The sequence below is a fragment of the Pelobates fuscus genome, chromosome 1 (assembly GCF_036172605.1).
Source record: "Pelobates fuscus isolate aPelFus1 chromosome 1, aPelFus1.pri, whole genome shotgun sequence".
NCBI classification, from domain to species: Eukaryota; Metazoa; Chordata; class Amphibia; order Anura; family Pelobatidae; genus Pelobates; species Pelobates fuscus.
The window spans coordinates 279,442,882-279,463,943 of NC_086317.1; the positions used below are offsets into that span (position 1 = coordinate 279,442,882).

Here is a 21,062-nt window from a genome sequence, read left to right on the forward strand (position 1 = left end):
CCTCTCCAGCATCGACTGTCCAGAATGATAAATTTTACCTTATTATACATTGGCAAGAGTGAACCATAATGCATTGTCAAGAACAAGCACATCTTTACGTGGGGGGCACATATAGTGCTTTTTGAGTGTGGAATGCCACTTTAAGACAAAGACTTATGAAGTAGAAGCTACTATATAGAGAGGATAGGCGACTTTAAGAAGCCAGGCATCCAATGTGGCTAAATCATAAATTCCAACTCTACGCCCCTTTGAGTATTTTATATATAACTTAAAGGGAAATGTCAAGTACCATGATCACTTCGGTGTTGTGAAGCATTTCAGTATGATACTCTTTTGCTGCCAGAGGTGTAACTTTGACTGCGTAGGCATACATAACCAGCTTAGAGCAAGAGTTCCGGGCTGGCTACTGTCATTTCTGTGCAGATATTCATGCACAGTGTACCATTAGTTGTCAGAATGGTCAGCTTACACTCTTAGCCAGCTTGCAGAAGCTGAAAATGTGTCATCCAACCGGAGAGGAGCCTTGGTCGCCAGCGGGGATCCAGGTGAGAGGTCAAACTGTTGCTTTCCACATTAATGAGAAACGGGACGAGGTATTCCTGGCATCATATCCACTAAAGGTGGCTTTCTCCCTTTAGGAAAGCAGTGATTCAATGCTTTCCTATGGGAAGGTCGAATGTGCGCACGGCATTTGCCACACATGCGCATTAGACCCCATTCGTCACGAGACGTCAGAGAGGACGGAGCTTCGTATTCCTGGCACTACAGTATCCCTTGAAGACTGTGCAAAGCTTTTGATTTGAATTTGATGTGTTGCTTATTTCTGCATATGTGGCAGATTCAAATGTGCAGCCTTAAGTAAAGGGCCACATATTTTTTATTTATTTTTTTAAATTACAAATTGCCCTAGTTCGTTTTTTTTTTTTTTTTTGTGTAGTTCGGCAAGACTTAAAAAAGATTTCTTGTTGGTCCTGTCCTGTACTTTAAACTTTGTATTTAGCACTGTGACTCATGTTTTGTGCAGGTAGCAATCACTTGACAATGTGCACAAAGATCAAGCTTGATTGCACCTGGCACAGTCCTATGTGGTTAGCTTGTAATAGTCTTCTTAGGCAGCTTGCTATTGGCTAAGTTTCAAGAAACAGCAGTTGTTTGAATCTAAAGTCTATTTCTAAAAATTGTACAACTGCTTGTTGTTGTCAGAGAAGATTGGTTGTTTAGTCAAAGTAAACCTAATTTTTATTGCATGATATATCCCTTTTATGTAATATGCTGTATATCACTTGATATAACCATGCTTTGGATGATCCAAAGTAGCCTGCTGCCTCACAAAAGCAGAAATTAAAAATGGTAAAAGGGATATAAAGGGTGTGTATTTGGCAGTCGTAACACAAGACAATGTTCTAAATGTTGCGATGGATGGTAAAATGTCTTGCCTTTAAATAGAAATAATGTTCATGCACTTGTGTATCGTACATCGGCTGACTCAACATATACATGTCTAAATTGGCATTTCACCACTCTCATAACTCTCCACTTTATGTAACCACATTTATACTGTCATCAGACTCCAGGTGGTGTAACACGAATCTGAGTGTTTCACCATCTCATAAGTTAATTTTACCTTCATTCCCAATATGCAAGATGTATATATTCATTCAAAGGCTGTCACTTTTTTGCGGTTTACAAAAATAAATAATAAAACTTTTAAACAAAAACACAGAGAGGGGGTACAGAAGGAAGATATGGGAGTGGGTGTAAGTTTTAGAGTATACATATTCATCTATCATACAAGTATCCTTATTGTAGGGATCATGACATCAAATGCAATGGAGAGCTACCATTTTTCATAGTACATTTGATATATTTAAAACTATATTTTGTATGTATATTGTTGGATTTTTGATGTTTCCTGTGGTTTTTCTGTTTGGTTTACCTCTGTCATATTTTTCAGGCTTTTTCACAATTTGATGCAGAAGGTGATGAAGTGGTGGACTTGGAGGGAATGTTGGAAGCCATTAAGGCCTCCAGTGGTGCCAATCTTCAAGGGGAACTTAGTCATGTAATCCGACAGCTGCAAGCATGCTCATTAACCCCAGGTAATATTACTACAAATTATGTTATTCATATTTTTAGCAAGTGATATTATCTCATGAATCTATGAAATGCTATGAAACGTACAAAGATACATTTAGTGTTTTAGCTAAAGTTATTTAAAGGGATATTATGACCATCAACAGCTTCTTCTCATCCTCCGCAATATCGGTCTACAAGATATTGCTCTCTCCTGGTGCTCCTCCTACCTCTCCCAACGCTCTTTCAGGGTTTCTTTCTCTGGCTCTGCTTCTTCTCCCCATCTCCTCTCTGTTGGTGTCCCACAAGGTTCAGTCCTTGGTCCACTACTGTTCTCCATCTATACTGCCTCCCTTGGTAAACTCATTAGCTCCTTTGGCTTCCAATATCATTTCTATGCAGATGACATGCAAATCTACCTGTCCTCTCCTGATCTCTCCCCGTCCCTCTTGACTAGTGTCTCTGGCTGCCTCTCTGCTTTTTCTAACTGGATGGCTGCCTACTTCCTTAAACTAAACTTGACCAAAACTAAAATTCTGGACTTTCCTCCCTCAAGTGTTGTTACTCCTTTGTCTGTCTCCCTCCAAGTCAACGGTGTTACCTTCAGCTCTACCACGCAGGCTCGTTGCCTAGGTGTTCTCTTTGACTCCGACCTCTCCTTCAAGCCTCATGTTCGATCTATCGCCAAATCCTGTCATTTCCATCTCAAAACATTGCGCGCATCTGCCCCTACTTAACGCCAGATGCGACTAAGGTGTTGGTCCATTCCACTGTCCTTTCTCGCCTTGACTACTGTAATCCGCTTCTCAGTGGTCTAACGTGCTCCCAACTTGCGCCGTTACAGTCCATAATGAATGCAGCAGCGAGGCTCATCTTCCTGTCTGCCCGCACCTCCCATGCCTCACCCTTCTGTCAGTCCCTACAGTGGCTTCCTATAAAATATAGAGCTCAATTTAAAATTCTGGTTCTTGCTTTCAAATCGCTACATAATGCTGCCCTCACCTATCTATCCTCCCTTATACACAAGTACACAAGTATGTCCCGTCTAGGCCCTTACGATCTGCTGAAGACTTACGTCTATCTTCTGTCCGTACTCCCACCTCTGATGCTCGCCTTCAAGATTTCTCGAGGGCTGCACCATTCTGTGGAACTCGCTTCCCTCCTCCGTTAGATGCTCACCCAGTCTCCACTCCTTAAAAAAATTGTTAAAAACCCACTTCTTCATAAAAGCGTATCAATTAAACTGTTAATAGCTCCTGACTGATTCCTCTTCTGCAACTGTCACTAGTCTAATACTATCATTACCTTTTTGTGTAATTTTACCCCACTCCCTCTAGCATGTAAGCTCATTGAGCAGGGCCCTCAACCCCTGTGTTCCTGTGTGTCCAACTTGTCTGGTTACAACTACATGTCTGGTCGTCCACCCATTGTAAAGCGCTGTGGAATTTGATGGCGCTATATAACTAACATAATAATAATAATAATATGTAAATCAGGATATAGTCCCTTACGAACACCTGAGCACACTAGCCCCACTCAAAACGCGCGATTACTCTTGATACTTACAAATTCAAGACTTTGCACAAAGCACAGAAGTTAGGGCAGCGGCTTCAGCACAAATGACATTCTTTGAAAAACTGTGTTTTAATTAAACCACATAAACCAAACTAATTACATTTCTTTACAACCACTTTAGTACAGCAACCGATAAAGAAGGGGCACTACGCTATGCAGACCAGTGGGAGGCTGTTGGAGGGCACAGATTGTCAAGAGATCTGGGAGGCGTGTGCAAAAACAATATGTATAACGCTCCAAGAGCAGTCATATAAAATACTATTTCGATTGTATTTGACCCCAGTAAAACAATATCGGATGAAACTGAACTCCACAGATGCACGTTGGCACCTGTGTGGCGGAAAGGGCTCATATATATACATATGTGGTGGGAATGCCCTGAGGTAACAGAATACTGGTGTCAAATTATGGAATTATGTTCATAGATCTTGCAGAGGAAAATAACTTTGGACCCTTGGGCAAGCCTGCTGTCTAGACCCACAGAATGCCTGAACAAACCCGAACAAAAAATCCTTAAGATGATCAGCCTAGCGGCCCACAGAGCACTGGCTCAAAAATGGTCCTGTTTAGAAATCCCCCAAATAGCTCTGGTCATGGCAAAACTCAGGGACAACTACCTTATGGACAAGCTAACTGCGCAAGTCCGAAACACACTGAATACCTTCTATAAGGTATGGGACCTCTGGGAACAATACAACACCTAAAGTATCGCGGGGATGGAGGGGGACACGCTGCGGCGATGCGAAGCTGCGGCGATGCGAAGCTGCGGCGATGCAAAGCTGCAATCTAACCAGTTATCTACCATACTACTTCCTGGAAACTCGTATACAAAAAGATGCTCCAGAACCACGAATGGAGACAATGGCACCTCCACCAGGAGGGATTCTGGTCAAGGCTAAGGTACAGGATACCAGCTTACTTTGACTCGCTGCTTACGATACAGCAGATCCTGGGCTCAGCTCGTTTGGAGATCGACTATCTTCTTATCCTGTTTCTTCGTTTTGGCTTTACTTCCCTATACTCTCTCACTTCTCACTTTTCCTCTCAAGTTGCATGTTATAAACACCTGGTGGACAGTGAAAGTGGCACTGTTTAAGCTAGGCACTCTTGTCGGCCCTTTCGGTAATCCTTGCAAGCCACAGGCGCAACACGCGGCCAACTGTTAAAACTCTGTAAATCTGCTATATATAATTTCTTCTGTCATCATAGACCATCGGTCTACTGTATTAACTGTGGAACTGTAAAAGTTGGTAGAGCCATGATTATACCAGAATGCCATTGTATTAAAAAAGAAAAACAAACTTTAACAGACTGTGAACAAGCCAATCACCATTGTATGACGTGTTACATCTATTGATTACATACTTCTTTCTGTACCATTCATACAACGTTATATTTACTGAAACGTGGCTTTTTCATAAGCCGTAAAGTATTGAAAAAACAGTCTGTCATTGACAAAATAAATAATAATAAAAAAAAAACAATGACGTAAACATAAGTTACTCACAGTTGAAGTTTTTATATTTACTTTAAATACCTAGGGCTTGCATCTTCTGCTGTGGAGACCAGAGTGCGACTCAGCAAATCACTATGCTCCCTTAAATATCTTATATTTAAATATCTATAACTTTCACATCGTTTCTATCATGTGTAATCTTGTATAGCCCTGTTATCCAGAGCGCTTTACGCTTGCAAAGAGAATATTGGTAATTTATTTTGAATGTGGGAAATCTATTTAAGCACAGTCCTACAAAGGAAGAGAACTCTTCTTTATCCTTCTCCAAGATGCTTTGCAAGAGCACATCTGAGCTTCCATTCCAGTGGACTCTTCAAAATAATCGGGATAAAGCCTCTTCTGCTTCTTTAAAACTTTGCTGTCAGTTATTGGTTATACCTTGCTTACACAGTGTTTCTGGGTTTGTGTGTTTTGCCTTGTTGCTGGAGGCAACATTTTGTTCTTCAGTAATGACCTTTTAGCTTGTTTTTGATCTGGTTACACACCTGAACGCACTTCTGGCAAAACCAGTTTAATGCTCAACATACGTGATGTTTGAATCTCAGGCTATGGTGTGCATCTACACACACAATTTTAAAATTAATTTCTCCTTTCTGATCGCTTTGTTTACATGTATTTATTTCTAGCCTTTTCTTATTAAAACGGCACTCATAAATGTAATCTGGCCATATTGTGTATATATTTGAAATAATCAAAAGAAAGTAGAAGGAAACACAAAAGTTATTCTTTTTGCAAATCAGTTGTAAAATATTTATTAGAACTTGTGAATTTACTTTTTTAAATGGCCACTCTTAAATGCCAATAGATATGATTATTGCATTTTTCATGTTGCTTTGGGAACAGCTAACCATTTTAAGATGTAATTATTCAAGCAAAACTAAAATCTGCAATGGCCTGTTCTTTGCTCTGTAAATTTTTCTGTTGATTGAGGATACTGTTGAGGCCTCTCTTGCTAGGAGTTGTTAATGTGTTTGAAGAAACCCTTTTAAGTCACAATTGGTGTGCTTTTTATTTTTTTTTCTCATAATTTGCTTTTATTTTCCTTTTACGTTTTAGTCAAAAACTGATTTGGAAACTAACCCAGACCATTTTTTGTAACCTAAGCACACAAATTGCACAAAATGTTATTTATATTCTATAAGGAATATATGAATTCGGAGTACATTTTTCATTTTTATAATATGTTGTTTATATTTGCAGTGTACCATTCCATATTATTTGATCTGCTGTTTTTTTGAGCAAACAAATGTTGACCACGTTTTTATTTCTCCCACTCTCCCTCTCTCCAGGTTTCATCGACATTTTCTCCAAGTCTAAAGAACGCCTCAGTTTACATTCTTCAAAGATTCTGCGTTTCTTGCATCGTAATCGCATCCCCAGTACAGTGATCCCATACCCAATTCTGGAGTGCTGCAATAATATTTGCACTATGCGCTCTTCTGTCCTTAAAGACTACCTGGAACTGCTGGTGAAAAAAGAGAAGGGTATGCATAATGTTTGTGTTTTTTTTTTTTTTTTGCGTGTGTGTATGTGCACGTGCATGCATGCACATTGCAAAGAGTATATTTATATAGATTTAAAAATATGAACAACCCTGTCATGTTGTTAGTTTTTATTGACCATTATATGAAGTTCTTCTTTTTCACCAATTATTTGGCTTTCTAATATTATATAATTAAGTATGTCTCTGTTGGTCCTTTGTTTTTTTTTTTTTTCTTCTTCTTCTTCTTCTAAATGCCTTACCTTCTGCCATTCATGCCTTAACAAAACAAAAAATCTATATCGCTGCAGACTTTATACAGTGACCCTGTTCCGAGCTCTGTAAAAATTACTTCAGAGTTAGGGAAAGCTTTCAGACTTTTTCATCTGGGAATCCTAAAGGTATTCTTCAGGACTTTCCCTATTATTTTTTAATTTTGTTTTGTTTTAAATGGTTTTTATTTTTGTGAACGTTGCGTATAGTCAAGTACTTTACATTTATGCCAATTTGAATGTGTATGCCTACGCAGAGGCTTTGCTCAGATGGAAAAGCGTTGTACAACGGTGAGCTGTCCAGTGCAACAGGTCAAATCAACGGTTGCAATATAGCGGTAACAAAGTGAACTCTGTACAGTTAACAATCATATGTTGGCTGGTGACAATGCTGTGAAAGTTAGTAGTAGAAGCTCTTTGAGCATAGGTTGAGCGAGAGCATGTGTTCTCTCAGCCCCCTCTAGTGGGCAACACAGGCAGAGTCAGGTACTTGTATTAAGAAACTTGCCATTGTATAAGAACCATATAGGTGATCATTATATAAACAAAATGAGAAATGTTTGTCTTGTGTGTGTCTGTGTGTGTGCCTTAATCATACGTAGCATAGTTGTCATAGAGTTCGGTTCCGATTCCAGTGTGTCCAAGTCAGGGCGTGTTCGTGGGTGTGAGGGTCTGGGATTTGGGAAAGGGGATGGGTTGAAAAACATAGCAAAGTAGGGAGGCGAGGTATGTGGGGGGGGGCTAGAAGAGATAGTGGCATCAAGGCGGGTGGGCATCCCTGCCGCCCTGCCTATCTGTATCCCCATTCTCCGCCCCAGACCGCCCAGTCAGCACCACCGGTGGCCGGCTCTCCTCGGTTCCTTGTATGCTCCTCCCTAAATTCTGATGTAGTCAAAAGGGATACGAAGTCGTCTGAGGTGACATATTTCATCCAGTAGAACCACCTCTTTGTGTATTTTTCCTTTGCCGCTGCTGTGGTTGCCTTCAAGTCTTCATATTTCCGGGTGTCCTCCACCTCTTCCACCCATCGTCTGAGCGGGGGGTGGGGGTGGGGGGGGGGGGGTGGGTGTGCGCGTGGTTGCTTCCAAAAGATAGGGACTGTTGTTTTCGCTGCGTTGAGAAGCCTAGGTATCACTGATCGTTTATATACCTGCGTGGGCATCGTCGTGTGGTGCAGCAAGAAGGGGGCCGGCGTCATTGGGAGGCATTTCTCCGTAGTTTCGATGATCACTCGTCCCACCGTTTCCCAGAATGGTCTAATGAGAGTGCAGTCCCACCAGAGGTGTAAGAACGTCCCGGTCTCTCTTCCACATCTCCAGCATGCATCCGATTTTGAGCTGTCTCTGGTGTGAAGGTCCGCTGGAGTGACGTACCACCTCGTGAATAGTTTATATGAGGTTTCTTGGAGCCTCGCTGAGCCGGGGGTCCTCTGGATGAGTGTAATTATTTTATCCCAGTCTGCGTCTGTGAGTGGCTCCTCAAGGTCCTCTTCCCATCTCCGAATGCATGGCGGTGCCAGGAGGTACCGTCTGGTTGCCAGCGAGGTGTATATTTGAGAGATCGCCCTAGGGGGCGGTGTGTCTGAACTGCGTAGGGATTCGAACTCCGTACATTACCGTATAAGGCTCGGTTGTTGGTGGATCGAGCGTGTCTAGCGCCGTATTTGTTCACGCGCTATAGTGTGCAATAGGGTATGTCTTTGGTCCGGAAAAAGGGTGGTTATTGGGTGTATTGCGCCCGTGGATGTGAGCACATCTACTATCCGAGGCAGCGCGTTGTTGAGCCCTGATTGCAGGGTTGGGCCCATGTCTCCTGCTGGGAAATCTGGGTTACCTCTGAGGGGAAGTAGGGGACTCGGGTCCGTCGTAAGATAGAATTTGGGGCCTTTTTGGTGCCAGATCCTGAGTGTGGTCTTCACAAACGGGTTCACGTGTTGTACGCGTCGGCTAGCTTCCTTAGTTAGCCAGGGTAGGGCTCTCAGGTCGCAGTTAGTGCTGTCCTCTTCCAGTTGGATCCATGGTTTTCTTCGCGGCTTGGTTGACCAATTAACGATCCGTGTGAGGTGGGTTGCGATGTAATACTTCTTGAAATCAGGGAGGGCTAGACAGACCCCCTTTGAGTTTCGGGAGAGTCAATTGGGAGTGGGCTATTCGGGGGGGGTTTGCCTTTCCATATGAAGTGCCTGACTGCCGCTTGGATGGATGTAAAGAAGCTGTTTGGTGCCGCGACAGGTACGGTTTGGAAAACGAATAAGAATTTTGGGAGAAGAGTCCTCTTCACCGCGTTGATGCGGCCTGTCCAGGATATGTAGTATGCGTTCCAAGCCTGTAGTTCTGCCTGCGCAGTCTTGAGGAGTGGCAGGAAATTGTGTGTGTACAGGTCTGTCGGGTTCTGCGTGAGCCACACCCCTAGGTATCGCATCTTGGTGGTGCACCAGCGGAAGGGAAAGCGGCGCCTGAGTGTCTGCGCTTGGGTGTGTCCAACGTTGAGGTTTAACATTTCAGATTTGGTATAATTGATACGTAGGTTGGAGACGTTGCCGTATGTTTCGAATTCCGTCATGATCTTTCGCAGTGTCGTAGCCGGGTGTTGTACGATGAAGAGGAGGTCGTCCGCATAGGCCAGGACTATGTGGTGTGAGCGACCTATGCTGAGTCCGCGTATCTCCTCGTTGCTTCTGATGTTGTTAAGGAATGGCTCCAGGGTCAGCGCGAAGAGCAGGGGAGATAGGGGGCAGCCTTGACGTGTTCCATTGCGTATTCGGAATGGGTCCGTGAGGGCCCCATTGATACGGAGTCTCGCCGTCGGGTCACTGTATAGTGTCTGAACCCATTGTATGTATTTGGGGCCGATGCCTAGGCCTCGTAGGGTTTCGAAGAGGAATTCCCAGTTGACCCTATCGAAAGCCTTTTCGGCGTCCGTGGAGAGGATAAGGGTCTGCTGTTTGGATCGCGCGGCTACAGAGATCAGGTTCAGTGCCCGTATGGTGTTATCTCTAACCTCTCTCCCTGGGATGAACCCGGTTTGATCTGGGTGGACCAGGTCCGGAAGCAAAGGCGCCAGGCGGCCAGCCAGCACGCTTGCCAGGAGCTTGACGTCCACATCCAGGACTGAGATCGGGCGGTAGCTAGCACATGTCGGGTCCTTACCCTCTTTTGGGAGGAGGGTGATGTTCGCCGCCGTGAACTGGGGCGAGGGGGTTGCTCCATCCAAGATCGAGTTTAGAGCTGAATGTAATTTCGGTAGGAGATCTGGCATGAATGTTTTATAGTTTAATTTAGTTTTGTACAATTTGTTCTGAGCTCTATCTCCTCTCAGAGAGAGAGCTGAACTGGAAACTGCATACGCACGGTACATGACTTTGGCAATTACTGCACATAGCAAAGTTCTCAGTTGGGCTGGGGTGACTTTCAGCTTTTCAAGTCGTTTCTCCTATCCTGTGTGTTGAGTGCAACTGCTGCTGGGGATAAACCAACTTATCCCATTAACACTGGTTGGGTTTCGGTTTATGTGGTAAGAATAAACACCACAAATCAGAATAAAAGGCTCCTGATTTGTTGAGCCTTTTCCTGAGGAAAGGAGGAGACGTGTCTGACACTTGCTGTGCAAATGCAGTAGTGTGTTGAATTTACAGATGTATATCATGTTTTGTCTGTCCATCTGTCTCCAACGCATTCACATAACAGAAGTTTTGTACTGAAGATCTAAAGCAAAGCATTCTTTCAAAGTAAGAAACAAATAAAAATATCTATAAAAAATAAACTTGCAAAAAAAAACACACCAAACAAACCTGAATTTGAAGGGTAGGTGCAAAAACAGACTTTAAAATGCAGGTGTAATATGGAGCCTCTTGCAAGAAGATGATATGAAAATATTTTTAGAGGTGAATGTTCGGTAAACATGTAGTTCTTGTGTATGAAATGTAATTTTCAAGTAGTACAATAATTGTTTAAATAAAGTCAAAGTAGTTGACTGAATCACTTAAACATTTGCCTACATCTATGTTTAAGTATCTCTCACCCATTCTCCTCATTTAGGATCCTAATGGTTAAAACAAAACAACTTGTCTATGCAGCCCATATTTGTTGTAAAGTAGATAAATCTGCATTTGCTAGTTAGAGTAAAAACGTTTTGTAAGTTTACCTACCACGTTGTTAGTATTGCTGTGTTCCCATCTACATCACTTAGAATGTGTACTTCTGTCTATAAAGATGTACATTTTGCAGTATAAATGCTGAAAATTTGAACAGACCTTCACAGATACAGCATATCTGTATTTAACGTGTTCATTAGTTGATTTAATACTTTTGGATAACCTTTTCAAATTTATGTAGTCAGTAGTGCAATAACTGAAAGTTAATGTATGGCACAGATTATGTAATGTTTTAATAGAACACTTTTTTTCACATGTTCCATATGGTGGGATACATGCGTGTGCATCATAGGACTTACTAAAGACCTTTCATAGTTTTACTATTGTTATTTGACACACACAGATATCTTCTGACTACTTGAGCAACTATGCATAGTTAATTTACCTAGATCCATAAATATTCACATTCCAATTTAAAAATATTCCCTTAGCCCGTTAACATTGAAATAAAAAACAAAACACATCTATATTTCATGAGTTTTCTTTCTTTTTTCTTTTCTTCTAGAACGTCCTGTAGATCTGAGTGATCAAGAAGAGTGCTTAAAATTCAAATCCATTGCAAAGTGTTACAGTCATATAGAAACATCATCAAATTCTTCAGATATTGATAAGATGACAAACGGGGAAACCTCATCATTCTGGCAATCAGACGGGAGTGCTCGCTCACACTGGGTTCGGTAAGGACTTTTGCAATAAACATCTCACATCCATATTCTTCGGGGCCCTTAGTAATGAATTTACATTCTTTCTTGGGACTTTTAGTGTGAACCACAAATACTGATTGTTGAGACTGATCAAGAATGCCTGCGCAAAGTTGTTATTTCTGTTAAAACGTATACCTGTCTAAAATGCTATTACTACTTTGTAACGGCTGTAACTATGTTTTAAACTAGTGTCTTTAATACATTGTAATAAATGCTCAACTGAAAATATAATATAATTTAAAGGGACACTATAGTCACCAAAACAACTCTAGCTTAATAAAACCGTTTTTGTGTATAGATAATGCCCCTGCAGTCTAACTGTTCAATTGTCTGCCATTTAGGAGTTAAATCACTTTGTTTATGAACCATAGTCACACCTCCCTCCATGTGACTTGCACAACCTTCATAAACACTTCCTGTAAAGAGTCATCTAATGTTTATCCTTCCTTTATTGCAAGTTCTGTTTATTTTAGATTTTCTTATCCCATACTATGTTATTAGCTTGCTAGACCCTGCAAGCGCCTCCTCTATGTGAAGTTCAAATTACAGAGAAAGAGATAACATTGTTTAACGTAAATTACATCTGATTGATAATGAAACCATTTTTTTTTACAATCAGAGCCAGGGGAGGTGTGTCTAGGGCTGCATAAACAGAAACAAAGTGATTTACTCATAAATGGCTGTGAATTGAGCAGTGAAACCTGAGAGACATGATCTATACACTAAAACTGCTTCATTAAGCTAAAGTTGTTTAGGTGACTATAGTGTCCCTTTAATGTAGTATAGAGTTGTTTTATGCTGCTTGATTACAAATATTAAGTGTTTGGAATCGCACTCATGTAAAGATAATTTTAGACTTGCACTTAGCCTGCCTGGCAGCTATAGATTTTAGAGTTGCACAGAGATCCTAGACCTTATGTTATTCTCCCGACAAGAAAATGTAATGCTGTGCGATGCCTTGCAGATGCCTTCCAGTGTCTGTCTTCAAGCCAGACTGAAAAATAGCCTTACTGAATGTAAACTAGCAATAGGTGGCTTTATGTCCACACCAAGATATATATTTATTTTAAACACCATAGGGCTTAATTTTCTCTTTTGAGTGCAAGTCTTAGAAAAAAGACAGGTAGTAACTTTGATACATTTTGCATAATTTGATATTTTTTGTATTTCATTATGATTTGGAACAAAGTTTGAAAGGAACTCTGTTTATAAACGTTTGCAGCTTATTAGTAAACTAAATGCGGTATCTTTTTATTTTTATTTTTTCTAAATATTTTTTTTACATATATATAATGCATGATTAACTATGGATGATTGTTCTCGTTTTGAATGCATGTAAAAATATCCTAAAATTGTAATCTGAAAAGAAACCATTCCTTACCCTCAAATAGTGTCTGCTACCGTCCTGAAAACAAGCCTGTGCCAGTTTGAAAATATAGTTTAGTTGTGTCTCATACATTTGCAGAAACAAATCTCCCTCCAACTAACACTGTACCTGCCAATACATGATGGATAAAAACTGGTAAAACTAAATAAGAAATAACGGGAACCCCCAAATAAATGCTTGGCATAGCAGGAAATCTTTTTGTCCTACAGTACTTGCAGTGACTCACAACCTTTATGGTTAGATTTAGCATCTGACTTGGGCAAACTGGATAGAATTTCCATTGATATTTGTCAGCCAGTCTGTCCCCACACCCACACCCACACCCTTGTACTAATGAGTAATGTTCCTGAACAGTCTTACTATCTGCTTAAAGGAACATTATAGTGTTAGGAATACAATATGTATTCCTAACGCTATAGAGCCATAGTCACCGAAAAGGTGACTAGGGCCCTGTTCTGCTGCGAATAAATGATTAACCATTTATTGCTTGCCTTAATTCAGCACCGGGCTCCCTCGGCACTGGTGACCTCTATTCCTCCTTTGACGTCCGCTCCTGAGTGGAGCCGCATGCGTGTCCAGAGGCGCGCGCACATTCAAACCTTCCCATGGGTTTCTTTTTTGACGCTGGAGGTCCGTGAGGACGTCCAGCATTAAATAAGTGCGATTTACTAGTGTAAATCGCGGAAGCGGCCTCTAGTTGCTGTCAGGGAGACGGCAACTAGAGGATGGATTAACCCTGCAGTGTAAAAATAGCAGTTTCTCTGAAACTGCTATGTTTTCAGCTGCAGGGTTTAAATTAAGTGGGTCGTGGGTCCTGGCACCCAGACCACGTCATTGAGCTGAAGTGGTCTGGGTGCCTATAGTGATCCTTTAAGTCATGGTGCTGGATAGTCTACATGGACGTATATAATAATATTGCTTACTATTTCTTTTTATAACCGCCATCTCTCTCTCTTTTTCTGGATTTTGATCTTTTTTTTTTTTTTTTCTCTTCTCAAAAAGCGTAGAGGTTTTACCTCTATTTACTTCTTTTATTTCTAATCTAATTTTGTTTAATAATACCTTCAGTTTGTTTTTTTTATTTGTTTTTCATATAAACACTCTTTTGAAATACATGTTGAATGACCAATAAAACTATCAACTTGCAGCAGAGCTCACTAGCCATTGGTGAGTGGAAATTCAGCTCTGACAGTTGTGCCGACTGCGCTCAGGGCTGTTTTTGGCAGCAGCTTATTGTGTAAAAGACATGTTAAAGCACTGCAGAGTGTAGCAATATGCAAGACAACCCCCGGTCAAGCTGGCAGTTTGAGTGCAGGGACATTAAAGAAAGATTAGTCAAATAATTCTAGCAACAGAACCTGATTAATGGGTTGGCTGGATAAGAAATGACCGCTGATAAATGTGCATTGGAAGCAACTTTATTGGTCTTTTTTTTTAATGACCGACCCTGTTACTTATAGAAAAATAAATGAAGAGCATAAGGAATTCAATAAGACCCCTATATTAGTAAAGAAAATTGTTGAACCTCCCTCATGACCCCACACACCATGCTGAAGGGGCAGGCATGTCTACTAAAGAGTGAACAGCCAGTGGCTGCACGCTTTAATAATTTACTATCACCTGGGAAGCTTTTGCTCAAGCTCTCGGCCAGTGAGCTGGCCCCGAACTGCAGGACTTGGCTTGGGAAAAGTTTAACAGAAGCTTCTCTTCCAGCTGAGAGGAGGCACAATGCTGAACCCAGGTTAGAAGTCAAACTGTTTCTAAGCAGTTTGACTACTTCTATTGAGGGGAGGGGGAACAGGGCACTCATGGCACCATACCCATTACAGTGCTATTATGGCACTTGGAGGATTTAAAAAAAAAAAAAAAAAATTCAGCACTTTTGCAGCTTTGCCTTGAACCAAGAAGTGGCTGAGAACTGACAAAAGGAGTGCTATGGGGAATTTAACAAATCCCTATAAAAACTAACCGATACCACAGCACATTTTATGTTGAATTACTGGTGAATTTAATGTTTTACTTGATGGAAGCTGTATGTGTTCCCACTTCAGGCTTTCCCATAGAAAAATCTCACCGCGTGCAGTGTCTTTCGATTCTTGGTTAAACGCCTCTAATGATCATACTGATTAGATGTTGCGTGGATGCTCTACAGTCAATTGGGGCAGAGTAAAAGTTGAGAGCGGCTCTGTAGTGTAGGAGCAGTGTATTCCCTAAATGCAGGGTGATTTTTAACCATGTATGTGCAGAGAAACATTATGTAGGAGGGACAAAAGCATGCATATCCTACCTAGTGAGCCTTTTAAAGTCCACTCTGTTAACTATGTAGGAGACAAACCTGCAGTTAAGGGATTAAGCACATTAAAAAAAAAATGCAAAAATGGAACTTCCTCACTATCAATAGATGAGCAGATGACTTCACTGTGGTTGCCTCTGAAGCATCTTCTGTTTTGGTAAAATTGCACAACCCCTATGTCCGTATATAGTGGTTAGGCATAAGTGCCTAGACTGATCCTTTAGCATCATTCTTTTCGGATGCCTGTTTTGTTAATTTTCAATTTTACTGTCAAACAAGCTGTGGTATACGTTCAAATGTTCAAATGTAGTACTGTAGTTGTGATATAGTAATGTAAACACTGAGCGGTATACTGTATTGATTTAGGCCAGTTGTGTCAGAAAGGCGATGTTTTTTCACTCTGAAGGCTGACAAAGCATTCTGGGAATTGTACTTCTACATCTGGCAATGTACCTTTTTGGGCACCCTGTGTTATTCTTTTGGGAATGGAACATAGCAAGCAACATAAGTGCCATCGTGGGGTACTATTGTCCAATAAAGATATTGCTTAATATTTTAGTCAGAGGACTTATAACATATTCCCAAAAAATGACATACATGCTCTCAAAAGTAATTAAAAGGAAATACACCATTGTATGATTCTAATAGTTAGTAGAACTGTAAACTTATTTCATTTTTTTCCTCTTATTTATCTTCTTCCAGGTTGAGGATGAAGCCAAATGTAGTGCTAAGGCACCTGTCCATTTCTGTTAGTGCTGCAGACCAGAGTTACATGCCCCAACAGGTGGCAGTTGCTGTGGGAAGAAATCCCAGCAATCTCCTGGAGGTTCGAGAGGTTCATATCCCTAGTCACATATCGGGCTATGTAACGTTGCTGGAAAACGCCAACATAAATCAGATGTGTGAGTCATTACGGAATTCATCATTAATAGATTTACTCATAACCTAAAAAAAAATATAAAAAAAAAAATTAGGAAATAGAATAGGCATGGTTGCAATAAAATACATTTCATATGAAAAAAGTTATGTTAAAATTGCCAATATGTGGCCTTTTTCTGCAGCTGTTAACTTGACTCGTGATAAGGTGAATAATTCCAGACCTGATATGTTATTCTCAGTCACCTTTTGGGCTGATTGCTCGATAACAAGTGCCGATTATATTCTGTACATGTTTTTGTTTTTTTAAGGAGCAATACAATTTCTACTCGAGTCTGGCATTAACTGAACATGCTATAACATTTAGAAAGACTGAGGAGCATACAACCAAAGCTACAGAAGATTTAAAACCCAATGCAAGTTGAGTGTAGCAACCCCCCAGTAGCCACAATAGCCCATAGCAATACAAAGAGAAAATCAAACTGCACACTATATGTTGTATATTTATATACTACTATGTGTAATGGAAAAAACGTTTTAACATCTACATATATTACCTCAAAGTAGTGGCATGATGCACTGAATCAACATCCGTCATTTTGACTATATAGCCTTTTTCAAGGGTCAGTATCCTCCATTAAAATGTCTTTATAAAACTCATAAACAATCAGCATGGGGCTAGGCCCACCCCTTATAAATAATGAGTTACTAAGCAACCAAAAGAGTCCAATTGCAATAATACCACAAAAGTGGCAAAGACCACATTTTAAGTCTCATGTTCAGAAGAGATCTAGACTCTAATAACCCACCTAAACAGATGTTACAGTGTGCTTTTCTATCATGGCCAGCAATAAGATTTTAAGCAATTTGTAGCTATCCTGTGTGATTGGACCAGATGGGCTAGCCTTTGCTCCCCACGTGTATCAATGAGCCTTGGGTGCCCATGACCAAGTCGTCTAGCCATCACTATTTGGCCCTTGTGAAAGTTACTCAGGTCTCCTTTCTTGTCCATTTTTCCTGCTTCCAACACGTGAAATTCAAGAACAGATGTTCACTAGCTGCCCAACATACCACACACCTTGACAGGTGCCATTGCAGCGATATAATCATTGTTATTCATGTCACCAGTCAGTGGTTTTACTGTTGTGGTTAGTCAGTGAAGATGTCTATGCATGATAGAGAAGCTTTGAGATCATTGCTTGTGTATTATATAATTTATTTTTCTATGTTGCTCTTTAGATGTACAGATCAATATTAAACGCTGCCTGAGCGATGGCTGTGATACCAGAATTCATGGTCTTAGGGCAATTGGGTACCAGAAAGTGAAGAAATCTGCAGTCTCTATATCCGATGCTTCTGCAATTTGGTATCTATCTCTATTGACATCACTTGTAACAACATCTATGGACACAAACCCAGCACTTGCACAAGCTGTCCAGCAACATACACAGTAAGATAAAATATTACTCAGGATTGTGTTTACATTTGATTAAAAGTGACTAAGAATAAATTATACATACTTTGGTTCAAATAAATATGTTTTAATCTTACATTTCTCTACTTCTCAGAAAAGCTTTGCAACACATGCCGCCTCTGTCTTTAACCATTGGTACATCTGAGTTCCCAAATTTCTTATCGCCAAATATATTGGAGGAAGTGAACAGCTTCTTAGTAAGGACAGCAAGGTAATAGTTGTAAAAGTGTTGCACTTTTTAGTCTTAAATCTATTAAACAAATCCACAGTACACATCTAATGTAACCTAACATTGCATTTGGAACCTAGTGAAATGGGAGGTGGGGGATGATATAAGCACTTCCATTTGTTATTAAAAAGTAATTTTGTCTGCAGGATTCCATATACTTATTTCTGTGCGGTTTCTGTGCTGGTTTCAGTGAGGCGTTCGGTTCAATCCAAGCAGTGTTACAACTTTTTTGTAAATTAAATAAAATGTTAAGACAAAATTGGTTCTAATGCTGAAAGCAGAACTTTAAAATCACTTTAACCACCTAAGCTTATTAAATAGGTCACGGTGTGAGGAGGCTCAATGCCATGCTAGCCTTTCACATAGTGGCTTATACATGTAGCAGTTTGCAAAAATTGCTGCACCAATAAGTGCTTCCTCTGATATCACAAGAAAAAGCTGTACTTTCTCCTATGCTATTTATATTCATTCAAGATTTGCATACAGCGTATGCCTTGCAGGTTCCTACCAGATCGCAATGCACATGGACGGCTAGTGACCTGGAAAATTTCAATGCACCGTCTTAGTCATTAAACCACGATGACAGCTTTCTAACTGTCAAATAACCTATTCATTGGTTTCACTGTTGAATACGTTGGTTGCCCAAGTTTTTATGGGTTGAGAGGAAACCCCAGACCATAATAACAGGCTGCCGATTGGTGGATATAATCTTTCATGGAAATCTATTTTATTGACTCCTGACAAGCATCTGAACTTAAAGGGGCAAAATAGTCACCAGAACAACTACTACAGCTAAATGTATTGTTCTGGTGAGTATAATCATTCCCTGCAGGCATTTTCATGCAAACACTACCTTTTCAGAGAAAAGGCAGTGTTTACCTTGCCCCCTAGAGACACCTTCACTGGAGGTGCCTCCTGGGACAGTGTGGCACAGTGTGCAGCAAGGAGGCGGGGCCATCGCTGGCGGACCCTCGCAGCATCGGAAATAAGGTTCATTTTATTACCTTTTAAGGAGGCTAAGAAGGTGGCAAGCCACCTAAATGGTGGTTTTAACACTATAGGGTCAAAAATACATGTTTGTGTTATTTTAAATAAATTTATAGTGGAAACATGCATAGACAGTCTGCTCATGTTGTTGAGATCAATCACCTCAACCAGCGGGTGATGTTTTGTTAGCATGCACGCACCCAACAATTCTATGTATCTGAAATAATGCTTACTTTCACACAGGCAGGCTACATTGTGGTTTGTTTATTTTTTATTTCTCTTCTTTTTATTCTTTGTTTAGTTGCTGTTCCACACCAGATGTTAACTTGAATCTACTAGCTTTTGCCCTTGCTCGAGGAAGTGTTGCTAAAGTGATCACCTCTCTTTGCAAAATCTTGCAACATATGGATCTTCAGTACAAAGCCTCTTCACTCATTTCTTCCATGGAATCGGTTAGAATGACTCTTCTTTATAAATATGGTAATATCCTAGTATTCATATACTGTTGTAAGAAAGAACAAATACATTAAGACAGACTGTCAATTAAAGGACAGACTCGTCACGGAAGCCCAATCTTGCTAGATTGATGACTTGTTTCTAATCAAATGCTTCTCATAGAGAGATACTGCTTGCATATGGAGCATTTATGGCCATCATTGTCCTCTACCAATACAGAACTCTCTCAATACTGAATCTCTATAAAACGTGTTAACTCATATAGAAGCATTGTATGCACACTCTGTGTCCATCATCAGCATTCTTTGTGTGACAGCCATTAGAGATGTGGAAGTGTGCAGAAAGAAAGTGCCATTTCTCAGAAATGACAGTTTTCATGTTGATGACTGCAGGGACATAATCTATGCTCCCATACCATTTTATTAACATGAAGTGATACTGGTGCTTAGTGTCCCTTTAAAGAATTTATAAGCTCCCTCCAATAAATAAATACATTGTCTTTTATTACTTTAAATTGTTTCTGAGTTAGTATTTTGAAGTGTACCTGTTATGGGTATATGTATGCTCCAATGAAAGAGCGTACAGATTCATCCACATACTGTGAGAGAAATGCTAACAAATGTATTAGTTATAATATGGTCACTACCCCCCCCCCCACCTAGCAATCCGTTTTCCAAATAGAATGGAATTGTGGTGTGAGAGCCAGGGTTGAATGTTACTTTAGTGTAACAAACATGAATCCCGAATCATAGTAGCAACTTAGAGAAGATAAATAGTTACTTTTTAAATATATATCTCTGTTACTTTATGTATTTATTACATATAGGGGTTGCTGTTAAACCAACTGTTGCCTAAATTAGTGTTTGTACATTGTACAAAGTTTCTCATTTATAGCATAAAATTACTTATTTTTATCAAACTGAAAAAATCAGCAGCACTTGAAACATTAAGTAGAGCATATAAGTATATAACATCATGTGACACAGAAACAAGGAAGAGATTTTCAGAGCTTTGATCTAGTTTTAAAGATCAGGGAAAGGTGATTCACTGAGCACTTACTGAATGTAAACAAAAAGTAGTAATTATAGGGATCTATAGGTTAATTACCAAGTTAAAGCTACACTCCAAGCACCAAAACTATTACAGCACAGTTTGACTTCCTACATGCGGACCACCAGATGCTGCTCTTCGCCTCCAGTACTTCCCACAAAGAGCTGGAAGATCCAGCTTAGGAGTTTATGTTGGCTTTCCTGAGCTAAGCCCTTTAATAGCTGTCTGTATTTATTCTTCTTCTGACTAGAGACATATATCTAACCTTTGGCCAAGTTTTAAATCCAGACTACTGACATTAAATTCTTATGATTTTTTTCTTTCAGGGAGGCCTCTGCAATTTACTCTGGTTGCTTGTGATGTTAAAGGGAAGGAAGATCAATCTGGACCTGAAAACATACTGCTGAAAAATTGGACAGGCGATGGTATGCACAATTACATAAAGTTTTCTATGAAAGAGCCACTTTAACAGTTTTTTCATAGACTTAAAAGGACATTATAGTCTCCAGAACTAAAGCTTAATGTAGTTGTTCTGGT

General features: G+C 40.3%; 1 protein-coding gene across 2 annotated transcripts in view; it reads left to right on the top strand.

Moving 5' to 3' along the window:
• ZZEF1 (zinc finger ZZ-type and EF-hand domain containing 1) overlaps positions 1 to 21,062 on the top strand; it is a 130,672-nt gene that overhangs the window by 22,603 nt on the left and 87,007 nt on the right. For both annotated transcript variants that reach the window (XM_063457428.1, XM_063457429.1), the window contains exons 2-9: positions 1,955 to 2,099; positions 6,454 to 6,648; positions 11,575 to 11,746; positions 16,156 to 16,355; positions 17,569 to 17,779; positions 17,898 to 18,014; positions 19,321 to 19,499; positions 20,852 to 20,950. In XM_063457428.1, coding sequence (XP_063313498.1) covers positions 1,955 to 2,099; positions 6,454 to 6,648; positions 11,575 to 11,746; positions 16,156 to 16,355; positions 17,569 to 17,779; positions 17,898 to 18,014; positions 19,321 to 19,499; positions 20,852 to 20,950 — 1,318 coding nt within the window. The remainder of the gene's footprint in view (positions 1 to 1,954; positions 2,100 to 6,453; positions 6,649 to 11,574; positions 11,747 to 16,155; positions 16,356 to 17,568; positions 17,780 to 17,897; positions 18,015 to 19,320; positions 19,500 to 20,851; positions 20,951 to 21,062) is intronic.